A 15,187-nucleotide genomic window follows, 5' to 3' on the forward strand; every position below is an offset into this window, starting at 1 on the left:
CAAACACTCTTTTAGAAATGAGTGCTCTTAAGTTCTAAGTTTCACGGCTTCCAGTGGGAAGAGAGCACAGCCTGAACTTTTCTCAGATCCCCATTTCCTTTCAGATGATTCTACTTATGACGTTTTGTCTACTCATCATTTACATTCCCTCAGAGGAAGCAACTTCTAATGGGTGACGAACTGGATTTTTGGGAATGAGTTTAAAGATAGAATCACTACACTGACTTTTAGCTTGGCCTGTTGTTTTCTTGAGCATCTGCTTCCTGCTCAGTTGTTAACAATGGTTCACTTTCACCTCTTCCGAGAGCCCTCTCATTTTAATTTGAAGGCTCTGTGATTGTGATGCAGCTGCAGGAAAGGATGATAGTGGACAAGAAGGAATGAACAAGACTCCTTTGGGCTACAATAGAGATGGAAAGCAAGTTGACGGATTTAGAGTATCCATTTGGTTATGCGGTGAGCTAGCAGGGTGATCATTATCAGGCACTAGCAAAATTCCACCAATATTGGCACCAGTTGTAGCAATGAGAATGTCTAGTTTGTTTGTGTGTCAGGAGTTTGACTCAGTTTTATAGCACAAAAAGAGGCCCTTGGGCCCATCATACCTGTGCTGGCCATCAAGCACCCATCTAATCCCATTTTCCAGCACTTGGTCCATAGCCTTGCATACTATGATGTTTCAAGTGCTTATCTAAATGCTTCTTAAATGTTATGGGGTTTCCTGCCTCCACCACCCTTTCAGACAGTTAGTTCGTTCCAGATTCTTACCACCATTTGGGTGAAAAGGTTTTCCTTAAATTCCCTCTAAATCTCCTGACCCTTACTTTAGATATATACCCCTTGGTTATTGACTCTACTAAGGAAAAAAGGTTATTCTCATCCACCCTATCTATATTCTTCATAATTTTGGACACACAGTCAGATCCCTTTAGCCTTCTCTGGTCTAAGGAGAACAAACATAGTTAGATGCCCCTGTTGCTAGTCAATCTCTTGGGCATTTTATACACATGTTTTTCTGATAAAATTAAATGACATGGACTGTGTGGAAAGAGTCATAGTGAAGGGAGGTGAGAGAGAAGTGGGTACTGAATATGTTTGATTGGCGGAAGGTATCTTGTGTTTGTGTAAGGGGTATGGCCATAATGTGGGATAGGGAGTGGTTGGTGTTCAGCAGACTGGAGTTGAAGGGTCACTAAGTATGAATGCTGCGAGATGGTGCCCCAGCTGAGTGAGAAAGAAAGGGACTGAAGCTTTGGTTCTTAACTTCCCTGGTGAGCCATTAGAGTTCTTGCACTGTGTGATCCTCCGTGAGAGCGCGTTGGCAGAGTTCCAGATCTTCCAGGAGAGCTTGCTGTTCATCTTCTGAAAAATTTGCAATGCGATGGTGCCCCCATAGCTGGCCTTTGGTTGCACATGATAATGGCAAGATGCTGTCTTCAGATGAGGGTGGGAGATGAAAGGGACCAAGGAAAGAATCTCTGCAGTCTCTCCTTGCTGGTCCCACCACCACAACCTCAAAGACAATTAGGGGCAGACAATAAATGCTCATCTAACCAGGGATGCTCACGTCTCTTGAAATATTTTTATTAAAAAGTGCTTTAATTAAGACTGTAATCATAACATAGGCTGCAGCACTTCTGCGCAAGTTTCCTGGGGCCGAAGCTGCTCATTGTGTTTTTAGAACATAATTACATCAGAATCCATGCCACTTTGTGTAAATTAACTTAATTGGATACTTGAGTACAACTTGTTGATCCTTCGCTGTTGTTGGGCCATGATCCTAGAACTCAATATTTGACAGCACTGTGGGGATACCTTGACCACCCAGATTGCAGAGGTTCAAGAAAGAAGTTCATCGTCACCTTCTTGAGGGCAGTTAGGAATTGGCAATTAATGTTGGCATTGCCAATAACACACACATCCCGTGAACAACTAAAAAAATCTGCTCATGAACAGCATAACTTAATGGTGCAACTGAGATCAAGATCATTGTGTAAAGAAACAATGAATTGAGACCATTCGTGTAAACAAGATTCTTTCACCATTCTTCTCGAGGGTTCTTACCATTCCACTATTTCATATTACATTTCTGGCAATGCTTCAGTGACAAGGGAAGAGGCAGCTGCATTGCCAACAGCTGATAGCATGTTCACAAGGCAATGTCTGCACTGGGTGAAAAGGCATTTTTAATTAGTCCATCAGGTGAAATATTTATGTTTTTCAAAGGAGAAATTTGCACACAACCAGAGGCAAAAACTACCTCAGGTGGAGGAACAGCAAGCATCAAGCCCGTGAGTAGGCACAGAAGGAAAGGCTGTAACTTCTGAGCAGACATATCAAGAAGCTTGTGGGTGATGGTGATGGGAAAGGTAGAGAAAAGCTGTCAGGTTCAGGTTGATAATGGGATGGAATACTTACAGGATTTGTGAGCCTTTTCTATCTTCAGACATTCTGATTACTTTAAAGGCTTTCTATTACTGATTAATCACACATTCTGATTCACCACTCAGAGTGCACCTCCTGAAATGAATTCCCAATCTGTCACTCACATTTAACAGGAAGTAACACTAGGCACCTCCATTTCTCCATCTGATTCACTCCCAATATTGCACCCTTCTTATTCAAGTACTAGCACAGTTACACCCACCTGGGAGAAGGGCATATAAGATGATTCATAAAACACCAGTGAGTATACAGAGCTTGGTGCTGAAATAGCCATTTCTCACCAATGAGGCTAAAATGATTGCTGTTGACTGAGGATCACAAGGACCAGGATCTCTCAGACTGAGGCCAGGACTTTCCACTCCCGTTCCCATCAGGCGGAAAATACCCCCGTCTACTGTGGTGTGACGACAGAACAAAGTGAATCATGATTGGTCTCTGAAGGTGTGCATCTGGTGAGCAGACCTCCCAGGGGAGCTCACGTGAGTGCAGTGCTCAGGATGGGGAGGGTAGTGCCCAAGTATCCCCTTGGTACAGTGCGGGCAGTGACAGGTGGGTTGCCAGAGGGGTTCCTGGCTCGCTCTGTGCTGGGGCAGCCTTTAAAAATGGTACCCCGATCCTTATATGGTGGAGAAAGCCACCATTGCCATTGGCAGCCTAATTTGCTGGCAGGTGGGCAGATCAGAGGACATACTGCCAACAATATGTTGTTTAAAGTTTATTTATTATTGTCACAAGTGGGCTTACATTAACACTGCAGTGAAGTTACTGTGAAAACCTAGTCGCCACACTCCGACACCTGTTCGGGTACACTGAGGGAGCATTTAGCATGGCCTATGCACCTGACCAGCACGTCTTTCAGTATGTGGGACGAAACCGGAGCACCCGGAGGAAACCCACGTAGACATGGGGAGAACGTGCAGATTTCACAGACAGTGACCTGAACCACTGTGTCACCGTGCATCGTGGAATCCATGATGCAAGTTTTTTGTCCCAAGTGCTGCCTTATATGGTGGAGAAAGCCACCATTGCCATTGGCAGCCTCAACACTGCTTTTAGAATCATAGAATCCCTACAGTGCAGAAGAAGGCCATTTGGCCCATCAAGCCTGCACCAACAACAATCCCACTTAGGCCCTATCCCCGCAACACCGCGTATTTGCCCTACTAGTCCCCCTGACTCTAAGGGGCAATTTAGCATGGCCAATGCACCTAAGCAGCACATCTTTTCCTGCCCAGGATCATCCTTTGCCAATATTGGGGAAAATCCCAGCCTGAGTTTTTAAAAGATCTCAAATATGGTCAGTGGTCTGGATTCTGAATCAGGTGGTTGCAAATTCAAGTCTCAGTCCAAATACTTGAGTACAAAATCTAGACTAATACTCCAGCACGGTGTTGAGGAAGTGCTGCACTTTTGGAGGTGCCAGCTTTCAGATGAAATTTGTTCTCTCAAATCCCATGACACTAATTCAAAGAAGAACAGTAGAATTCTGTCCCTCAACTAACTTCACCAGAACAGAATATCTGGTCATTATTACATTGCTGTTTCTGGAACACTGCTGTGCATAAACTGGTTTGTGAAGCATGTTTGGGACTTCCTGAAATTGTCAAAGATACTAAATAAATGCAAATTATGTACCTTTACCTATAGGCAGTGCAGTATTGTCTTGCGTATTGCAGATAGTATTAATATCGGACCACCACAAATCACATCTGTTACAACATGAAGGAGCTAAGGCATGAAATTAGGATCATCATATCTCCTCCATGTCATCTTCATGCTCCTCATCAAAGGAGGAGAATAATGAATAATACAGGAAAATTCATCTTCTCATTACACACAATTTCCTTTAAATTGGTAGTTGGTTTCACAAAGTGAAATATCCATATACTGCAATTTCTAAGTATTGGAAATAACTCCTAGCCAAGATGGTGTTTCAAAATTGCATTCTATTTGATGTTTTGTATTCCCAATCTCTCCAACTGTTGGGCATCATATAGGATTAGCACTGTCATCTTTATACTCTTTTTGGAGCAAAACAGTGCTGTCACCTTTATGGCGGCAGTGATTTGCTGGGGAATTAAGTAGGCGGAAATGTAAAGAAGTCCCAAGAAGCATTGGATCATGCCACTCCCTCCTTTATCTACATGCAGACAACTAGAGTCACAGTAAAATTAACAGAGGGATTGTCCAATTACTATTTTTGGGTCCTAGTTTTGGCAGAAAACTTCTCTGCGCACTTTACTTGCCAAATCATTTGTGTGGAAAATCCATGCCATTGATTATATTCATTCTATATAATCAAGGAGACAAATATGCTGTGATGCACCACATCTGAAGTTGTGGTTATAAAATAAATCTGTTAAGACATGCCAGACAAATGCAACTCCAAGTGGCCCTGTGGAGTATTATTTCACTCCCCATAATTCCCCACTTGGTAAATTGCTGTCAGGACAGACCAGAACCAATGTATCCTCTAATTCTTCTTTCATGTGTACAGCCAATTTATTGCACCACGGCTTACTTTCAAGATTGTACCACGATGAATCTTGCATGCAACTTAGAAGCAACATTTGTGGTCCGCAGTCTGTTTATTGCACTGGACAATACATTCCAGATTGCTGTATGACTTCGCAAGCATGCAGCATGGAGGAAACATTGACTGTAAAGGAGAATGAAGTCTAGAATCCCTGCAGTGCAGAAAGAGACTATTCAAGTCTGTGCCGACTCTCCGAAGAGCATCGTACCTACGCCCCCCTCAGTGATGCCTCACTGTTGTGCACGTATTGATGACTGCATTCACTGGACAGTCTCTTCGCTGATCACTGCATTGTGAAGTGGTACCTAATAACAAAAGAAGAAAATACATGTAATGAGGAAGAAAGGATAAATCTGCTTGATTTAGGTTTTCTTATTGTATTCAAGCCATTTTGTGTAGTTCTGCTGTGAAATTAAGATGATTCAGACCAGTGCACTCTGTTACTTTGTGTTTTTCAGCCAGCAAATATTCTCCTGGATGAACATGGTCACGTGAGGATATCAGACCTTGGGCTTGCCTGTGATTTCTCAAAAAAGAAGCCCCATGCCAGCGTGTACGTACTTGCTCACCTGTTAGTGACCATCCTTCCATGAACAAACTCAGTCTTGTACTGGCTGACAAGTGTTCCCCTTTTGTTTCTCTCTCTTCACACGAACATTGTTTCTCTTTTAAAGTTCACTACTTCCGCCTCACAGCTGCTAGAAAGCTGTGACCTAGCAAGAGCTTCAGGACAGAATAAGGGGGAAAGCCCCCAAAGGTGATGCATTGAGGATTGCAGCAACAATTTTGGTTGTATATTATATTTTAATTTATATGAATGCTGTAAAATAGACCTAACATTTCATTGTATAAATCTGATACCCCTTGGTTTGCATGTTTGCAACTCCTTCACACAAGTCCTTTGCAACTGGATCTATTTATACAAATATCAAATTAGAGTGATAGCCATTATTTTTCCTGTTTTTATTTTACCTTCAGTTTTTTTTCTTTTTAAGCCCTACACTCCTGAAGATGGTGATTCTTGCTGACTAACAGTTGTATGGGCTCCAGCAACTCCATAGTACCTTTCCAAGCATGCTATACAAACAAATCCTCCCTCATCCAATATCCGCACATAAAGTTTATTTATTAGTCACAAGTTGGCTTACATTAACACTGCAACAAAGTTACTGTGACAATCCCCATGCGCTTCTGGAAGGGTTATTAGATGACAATCAAGAACAAAACATTAGCAGATTTTTTTTCCCCCCCTTTAGTCCAAAGGTGTCAAAGTCAACAGCAGCAGCATCACCATCAACCCGTCTGAGATCAGCTAACTCATCCTTGAAGAGGGATGAAATTTGGAGTCTACTTGCTCAGCATGACTCATAACACCTCACTGTGTGATGCCTTTCCTCTTTTAGCTGTCAGCAGAGATGTTCCCTGGGAGTGGTCAGTTATAGTTAGATTACTGTACTAGTAACCCAGAGGCATGAGTTAAAACCCCAGCAGCGAAGCTGGGAAACTTAAATTAAGATAATTTAGTAATACTGAAATAAAAAGTTAGTATAAATGATGGTGGCTATGTAACTATTGAATTGTTGTAAAAACCCATCTATTTCATTAATGTCCTTTTAAGAATGGAATTCTGCTTTCCTTGTCTGGCCTATATGTGACTCCAGACCCAGAGCAATGCGATTAGTTCTTAATTGCCCTCTGAAATGGCCTAGCAAACCACTTAGTTGTCAAGAAGATGACTCATCACCACCTTCTTAAGGGCTATTAAGAATAAGCAGTAATGCCCACGTACCATCAATGATTTCAAAAAGTTGTTTTTCCCCATACTGTTTTTTGTTGTTGCTATCAAAATGTGATAGATTGTCATATGTAACCAGAAGGTTTTTTTTATGCTGAAGTTTATTTTTTTTCTATTGATGTAGTGGCACCCACGGGTACATGGCTCCAGAAGTGTTACAAAAAGGAACAGCATATGACAGCAGTGCAGATTGGTTCTCCCTAGGGTGCATGCTCTTCAAACTTCTTCGAGGGTAAGTCACCAAACCGCAAAAACTGTAGGATAATAAAGGTAATCCTGTCTGTCTCATTGGTGTCAGATGTAATTTGCCTGAAAACAGCTTTGCAAACTGTCACCAATTTAACTTCTGTACACTTTGGCAGCTGTACTTTTCTATTGGACCTGGGTTTGATCTGAAGGAGAGGATAATTACCATCTGCCCCATAATTGGAGAGAGAGGGGTCAAGCATGGAATCTGGTTAGAACTGAGAAACAGTAGTGGCACTATTGCATGACTGCATGTATTCTATAGGCTGCTGACTTGTTGGAAAAATATAGAGGAGGAAAATTGCAGGGAAATTGTAGAGAGGTGCAAAAACTGACAATATAATGGTAATGGGGGACTTTAATTATCCTAATATAAACTGGGATTGTAATACTGTAAACAACAGAGAGGAGGAAGAGTTTTTGAAATGTGTTCAAGAGTATTTTCTTGATCAGTATTCTGGCTCATTGAGGAAAGAGGCATGGCAGGATTTAGTTCTGGGGAATGAGGTGGATCAAGTGTCAATAGGAAAACCATTCAGGGAAGTTATCATAGAATCATAATGTTTAGATTAGCTATGGAAAAGAACAAGAAACAAACTAAAGTATAAATAATTAATTGGAGGAGGATCAATTTCATTAGATTTGAGAAAAGCTCTAGCCAAGGTAAATTGGGATCAAAGATTGGCAGGCAAATCTGTAACTGAAAAATGGACTGACTTTAAAAAAGTAAAAGCAGATTACTGTGGATGCTGGCATCTGAAACAAAAACAGAAAATGCTGGAAAATCTCAGCATGTCTGCCCGCATCTGTAGAGAGAGAATAGAGCTAACGTTTCGAGTCTGGATGACCCTTTGCTCTGACAAAGGCAGAGGATGATGGTCGAAGGTTGTTTTTGTGATTGGAAACCTGTGTCCAGTGGTATACTGCAGGGAACAGTGCTGAGTCTCTTACTATTTGTAGTGTACATTAATTATCTAGATGTGAATGTGGGAGGTATGATCAGTAAGTTCGCAGATGATATGAAGATTGGTAGTATGGTAAATAGTGAGGAGGAAGACCTGAGATTACAGGACAATATAGCTGGGCTGGTCAGATGGGCAGAACAGTGGCAAATGGAATTTAATCCTGAAAAGTGAGAGGTGATGCATTTTGGGAGGGTGAGCAATGCATGGGAATACACAATGAACAGAGGATGCCATGAAGTACAGGTACAGAGAACCAGAGAGGCCTTGGTGTGTATGTTCAAAGATCCCTGAAGGCAGCAGAACAGGTGGTTAAGAAGGCATATGGGATACTTTATTAGCCGAGGCATAGAACATTAGAGCTGGCAGGTTAAGATGGAGCTATATAAAATGTTTGTTAGGCCACAGATAGAACACTGTGTGCAGTTGTGGTTCCCACACCACGTAGGAAGGGTGTGATTGTACTAGAAAGGGTGTAAACACCAAGATGTTGCCTGGGCTGGAACATTTCAGCTATGAAGAGAGGCCTGCTAGGCTGAGGTTGTTTTCCTCAGAGCAGAGAAGGTTGATTGGGGGACCTAATTGGGATGTACAAAATTATGTTTGACATAAGGTAGATGGGAGGAAACCTTTCCTCTTAGCAGAGGGGTCAATAACCAGGAGGCATAGATCTAAGATAAGGGTCAGGAAATTTAGAGGGGATTGGAGGAAAAATCTTTTCACCCAGAGGGTGGTGGGAATCTGGAACCCACTGCCTGAAAGGGTGGTAGAGGTGGGAACCCTAACCACACATTAAAAACATTTGAAATGCCGTAGCATATAAGGCTATGGACCAAGTGCTAGAAAATGTGTTTAGAATAGATGGGTGCTTGATGGCTGGCACACAATGGGCCGAAAGGCCTCTTTATGTGCTGAAAATCTTTACGACTCTACGAAGCAATTAATCTGCAGGTGTGTATTTTATCTAATCGTTTAAGAACCAATTGAAACAATCCTGTGGAGGATGAAGACTATGCTTGCAATTTAATTGCACCTTTCTGGATGGATGTACTGTTTTGTGCTTTGATCAAACAATGTCTAGTTTTTGTCACCGAGATACAACAGAGGTAGTCAAGCATTGGAGCCAGTCCAGTAAAGAGCTACAGGACCCTAATACCAAAGGTCTGAGTTATGTGGAAAGACTGAAGAAACCTAGGGCTTTTCAGACTTGAAAGCAGTATCTAAACAATCTGTGGTAGTGTGTAAAATGATAATCGATGTAGAGAAAGTATATTGGGAAAATTGCTTCCAACGACATTGTCTCTGTAGGGCAAATAGGTTCAAAATAGAATAAAATATTAATTTAGGACTGATGCCTGGAAGATATTCTTCACTCAGAGTGATCAGTGCATGAAATTGACTTTAAGGTCAGATAGTGAAATCATTTAACTATAACTGAATACTTTAACTTGAAATCATTTAACTGCATTCTGGGTAGATGCACCTCATGTCCTCCTTTATCATCGTTGTTTTGTGACTATAATTAAATTGGGATTGATCAGGTGCCAGACGAAAACATCTGTACTATAGAGGAAGATTTGCTTCTGTGCCTAATTGTAAACACATTCTTCATAAATGGATTTACAACTTTGGTACAGCTAGTGCACTTGGGAAATTGTATGCACTTCAGGCACATTGCCAGATGCAACCGTTATTAATGAGAGATACAGATACTCTAAGGATGTCCAAGGAAGAATATTTTTGTCAGGCATAGCTTTCTTACGCTGCCAAAACACTATAAACTGTGTTTATTTGCATAGATCCAGTGACTCACTTCCACTCATTGGAGTGCCATTTTGTAACCTTTTAACCCATACATTCAATCAGCAATAGCGAAGCACTTGGCTTGATAAACCATATAATACGCATACCAATGGGGGTGTGTCATATAACATTGGGTTGAATTTTACGGCCCTGTCACAGAGGGGTGGGCTTAAAAATGCAGCAAGCCCATTCAAAAGTCCATTGACTTTGACAGGAGTAGAAAACCCTGCCATCGGAAAATTCCACCCATTTAGAGTCATGTTCCCATTAGTCTGCATATATCTCAAGTTCCACCATAATATGGTGGTTATATATTGACCAATGAGGCAGGAGCACTACCTAAAGACTCACCAAATTCAAACAGCAAGCCAAAAAGCAAGAACTAAGAAGGTAAATAGAACTTGGCTATCTGGATCTTCACGACTGAATCAAAGCTCAGAGGTAACACCTTTCACATCTCAGCCTGAATTACAATGCTGAGAAGTATGAAACTGAATTTGGGGTGTTGGGTAGGATGCTAATGTCACTCTGCCTCCAACACACCTTATTTCGCAACTATAGTGAAATAGAATAATACTGTTTTCAAATAAATTTAAGACCCCTATCATTTCATTTTTATGGAAAAAAGATGAGCAAAGAAGTAAGCAAAATCAGGGCTAATGAAAATGAAGTTTCTCAGGCAAGCATGTCACCCTTCTGAGAGCAGCTTTAATAATTCTTCTCCAGTCTCTTCAAAGAAAAAGCCTGCCAATGAGGCATGATTCCGTTCTTTTTAAATGTGGTATGGAAGGTAGAACTCTGTGGTGCAGAAGCAAAACACTCTGTTTGATGTTGCCCTTTGAAGAGTTGTGCAGAATGAACCAATAAAGAAGAAGAGATGGCAGTGACAGCAACAGTGACCTGCTGCGGGGATGCTTCAATTTGATTGATGCGAACGAGGCCTTGAAGTGTCGTGGAGTAAAAGTCAGAGAGATCAGAGGAGAGAGGAAATAAATAAAAGAGTCCTTGGTCAGCAAAGCAGCAGGAAAACAAATTAAGCAGCTCGTCAGCTACTGAACCTTGTGGTTGGGACGTGCCCTCAATTGGAGTCTTGTGCAATAGGACTGCTACCTGCTGGCTCAAAAGACAAATTACATCTTGTTTTTAAAATAATCTCAACCCCAGTCAGTGTTCTGAGTTATATGCTGACACTGTACGTTAGCAAAGAAAATATTTTTTAGAATAAAAGGAGCAACAAGCCTATTCATAGATCAAACCCAGCTGCAGTACATTTAGTTTGTTCAGGAAATACTGTGAATGAAGACAAGTTCAAATTCCCCACATTATTAAAGTATATTCACAGATGTTATAAAGAAAAATCTTTGCTCGCTCCTCTGAGGGGCTTATTGAGTAAAGGTACTATTCAGTCTGTTACTATACAAAGCAAACTAGAAGGTTTCATGTTTAATCCTCAGACTGCAGCAAATGTAGCTTGTTTCAGCTGTGGCAACAGATGGGGCACGACAGTTCGGTAGCTCAGCGGCTAAGGCAAAGAAGGGTAAAATTAGCTAGGGCTCATGTTCATAATCATTGTTTATTGGCCCTTACTGGAAAATGCATATATGCGGTTGTTATGTGAGAAAAGCAGTGGCTTAGCTGAGGTGTCACAACCCTGCAATTGAATACTCTTTCAATGCTCACTGTTTTAGCTCATACTTAAAGCAAGGTACTGAAAGGTCCATTTTCGCCCATACAACAATAAACCAGCAAAAACATGCATTCAGGAGAGATGGGAAGCAAATGTTAGCTTAAAGATATAAAGATAGACCTGGCACTGGAAGAGGAGGCTGCATTATTGTCTAATTAATTTTCTCCCTTTCTCTTCTGAAAGCACTATCAATTGTTGGGAAATAGTACCAGCAGTTTTGAGTATCCTTTGGTATCTCACCCAAGTGATTTCTTCGTGCATGAGCTTGGGTATTGAGTACCATACATTAGGCAGTGCTCTCTAACAATTGAGCCATCAGGAACCCATGTTGGCAAGCTTCACAGTTTAACTTTAATCATTACTCTGTACCACAGGTCATGTTTAGTGCCAACTGGAGTCTAGAATGCCACGGCACTTTTGTTTTGCAATTTAAATACTATGGTGCCACAAAATCAAAATTAAAACTTGACTATGCCACAGGTATATTGACAATTGCTGCACAATGTCTATAACTACATTGTAGTAGTAAAGCAAAGAGGACAGAGGCAATTTGTCAGGGACGCAATTTGAAATGGAAAAGCAAAAAAAACTAATGCAAAATAACGGATTTGTCTTTTATGAAAACAAAAGTATCAAAAATATGTACTATTAAACGGTTGTCCTCCTGTCATTCTCCAAGTGATGCTTGACATTTCACAGGATGCTAGCCTTTCTGCCTTGGTATCCAATCTCCTAACACACATTTCTGGTGTTATCATTTGAGTTGTTAAGTTTAGCGACAATATAGTCTTATCTTTTCCTTTCTTTCTCCTTTTTCACCATTTTCCAGTTCCCACCTCTTGCCATCATCATTCCCACATCATTGGCCATCTAGTCAGTGAACAATAATGCTGCAGTCAGTCTGCTCGGTCTCAAATAACAAACTTTATTTTTTCTCCCATTAGGCACAGTCCATTCCGACAGCACAAAACAAAGGATAAGCATGAGATTGACCGCATGACGCTCACAATGGTAAGAAAACAGATCACAATTCACAAATGAGACAGTGAATCTGTCATGCTGCTTCAGAATTCTGTCAAAGAGCTGCTGGAGCATTAAGGTCCATAACTTTCAGGTTCCCCAGTGTTGGATTTGGGGAGTACCCCAGTGATGTGCTGGGGAATCCCCCCAAGAGGTTTGCATGTACGGGTTTACCCAGTAATTGCCCAAAAGTGCTAACTTTCTCTTGACAATTGCGTTGGGCTCAGAACCATCCGAAGAAGTGATTTAAATTGCTGACGTCGGGTGGTTCTGACAGTTTTACCCTGAGCATTACTCTGAAAGAGTTAAAAGGAAAAAATATCCTTTTCACTTCAGAGTAACAACCTAAACACCCAGCCACAGTCTTGAAAGGGACCCCAAACACCCTTACCGGCTCTAGCTCCAAGCCCCCTTCCTGGTTCTCCAGCCTGACCCTTTGAAGGGTCATCCAGACTCGCAACGTTGGCTCTATTCTCTCTCCACAGATGTTGTTAGAGGTTTTCCAGCATTTTCTCTTTTTGTTCACTTCCCCAGGTACTGTTCTCCCCCTTCCCCAAATCTGCTGTCATTATCCCAACTCCATAAAATCTACCCTTGACTCCTCTGTCCCAGCAAACAACCACCTAATTTATAATCTCCCTTTCTTCTCCAAAGTTGTTTGAAACCCTCCAGTCAGGCTTCCTGCCTGGCCGTGGTATTGGAACAGCCATTGCCAAAATCACTAAGGATATTCTTTGTGACTAGTTATCACTTCTCATTTTTGTTAACCTGTTTGAGTTTTTGAGTAAGGTGACCACATTATAGTCCTCCAATGCCTGCCCTATGTCCCCCAGTCGGGTGAAACTATGTTTGCTAAATTCCATTCTTATCTAACTAATCCTGACCAGAAGAACATCTGCAATGGTTTTTCACCCACTCCTGCATTGTTATCTCTTGAGTCGCTCAGGGATCTATTTCTCATCTGTTTCACACAGCAGGTTCCACACTTGTGCTGACGATGCTCAGCTCTGTCTCACCTCTTTTAACCCTTCCTTATCTCTGATTTGTCTCACTGCTTGTCTGACATCCAATATTGGATGACCAAAATTTTCCTCCAACAAAGTACTGAGAAGGATCCCTCTCTCCCCATAAAATCCTTCCCTGCCAATTATTTACATCTGTGGGAACTAAGCGGAGTAAAACCATTCACAATCTGGTGTTATGTTTGACCCCAAGGTGAGTTTTTGGCTACAAATCCAAATTATCACCAAGATTGTTTGCTTCCACCTTTGTAACATCACTTGACCCTGAACCTGCCTCAACATATCTGCCACAGAAATCCTCATCCATGTCTTTGTTATCTCTAGAATTGACTATTCAGAAAGACTCCTGGTTGGACTCCCACATTCTACCCTCTATAAACTTAAGCTCATTCCCTCATCTCTCTCTGTTTGTTTACCATCACTGGCTCCTGGTTCAACATGCCTCAATTTTAAAATCTTCATCCTTGTTTTCAAAATCCTCCATGGCTTAGCCTCTCCCTACATCTGAAATCTCCTTCAACCTTACAAGCCTTCAGGATCTCTGTGCTCTTCAAATTCTGGCCTCTTGCGCATCCATAATTTCAATCATTCTAACATTGGCACCTGTGTTTTCAGCTACCTTGGTCCTAAGCACTATATTTCTTCCCCTAATTGTCTGTCTTTCTAGCTTTTTCTTCTTCAAAGATGCTCTCTTAAAACCAATCTCTGTGATTAAGTATCTGTTCATCCATCCATAAAACCATAGAATCATGGAATATCTACAGTGCAGAAGGAGACCATTTGGCCCATCAGGTCTGCACTGACTCTGAAAGAGCATCCCATCCAGGCCCACCCCCTGTCCTATCCGTGTAACCCCATGCATTTACCCCGCTAATCCTCCTAACCTACACATCTTGGGGCAATCTAAGGGGCAATTTAACATGACCGATCCAAAAAACTGCATATCTTTGGACTGTGAAATCTGAGAACCCGGAGGGAACCCACACAGACACGGGGAGAATGTGCAAGCTCCACACAGTCACCCAAGGCTGGAATTGAACCTGAGCCCTTGGAGCTGTGAGGCAGCAGTGTTAGCCATTGTGCCACCTTGCCACCCTTCCTTGTATATCCTCGTAGCTCAATATTTTTATTGGTACCGCCACTGGTTAAACACTGAAGGATGTTTTACCATTTTAGATATGCTGTATTAACTGAAGTTGCTGTTGTTCAAACAATTTCTTCTGGTCAGCTAATAAAGAAATACTACTGATAGCACCCTATTAGAGAGAAGTCGTTCGTATCAAAGGCAAATATAGAAGTGAACGCAGTTCATGTCACACCAGTGACAATATAGTATATCAGTACAGATATTGAGAGTAAAGCTTTGGGTTCCAATGTGCTAAAAGAAGGATGTTAGTTTTTCTTTCAAGTTGTATAAGGACCAGCGGCACAATATGTTGGAATATGGATATTTGTATCACATTATCTTTGAATGGGAATCTCTTGATCTCTGCCAAACCATCTGGGAAAGATCTAAGTTAAGATGAGATATGGAAGGAGATAAAATTGTGCAAGGAAGTCAGTCAACATTCTCAAATTTTGTGATGCATAGGAATAGTGTGACCTCCGCAGTAACCTAGGAAAAGATCATCTGCCTGCCAAGCTTAGTAATGGAATAATGGGTTTTAGTGG

At 41.5% G+C, this 15,187-nt stretch overlaps 1 protein-coding gene across 2 annotated transcripts in view; it reads left to right on the forward strand.

Annotated features, from left to right (window-relative positions):
* grk3 (G protein-coupled receptor kinase 3) overlaps window positions 1-15,187 on the forward strand; it is a 247,284-nt gene that overhangs the window by 191,058 nt on the left and 41,039 nt on the right. For both annotated transcript variants that reach the window (XM_078227374.1, XM_078227373.1), the window contains exons 12-14: window positions 5,440-5,534; window positions 6,901-7,008; window positions 12,419-12,485. In XM_078227374.1, the coding sequence (XP_078083500.1) occupies window positions 5,440-5,534; window positions 6,901-7,008; window positions 12,419-12,485 (270 nt within the window). The remainder of the gene's footprint in view (window positions 1-5,439; window positions 5,535-6,900; window positions 7,009-12,418; window positions 12,486-15,187) is intronic.

This window comes from Mustelus asterias, chromosome 13 (assembly GCF_964213995.1).
Source record: "Mustelus asterias chromosome 13, sMusAst1.hap1.1, whole genome shotgun sequence".
In the NCBI taxonomy this organism is placed as follows: domain Eukaryota; kingdom Metazoa; phylum Chordata; class Chondrichthyes; order Carcharhiniformes; family Triakidae; genus Mustelus; species Mustelus asterias.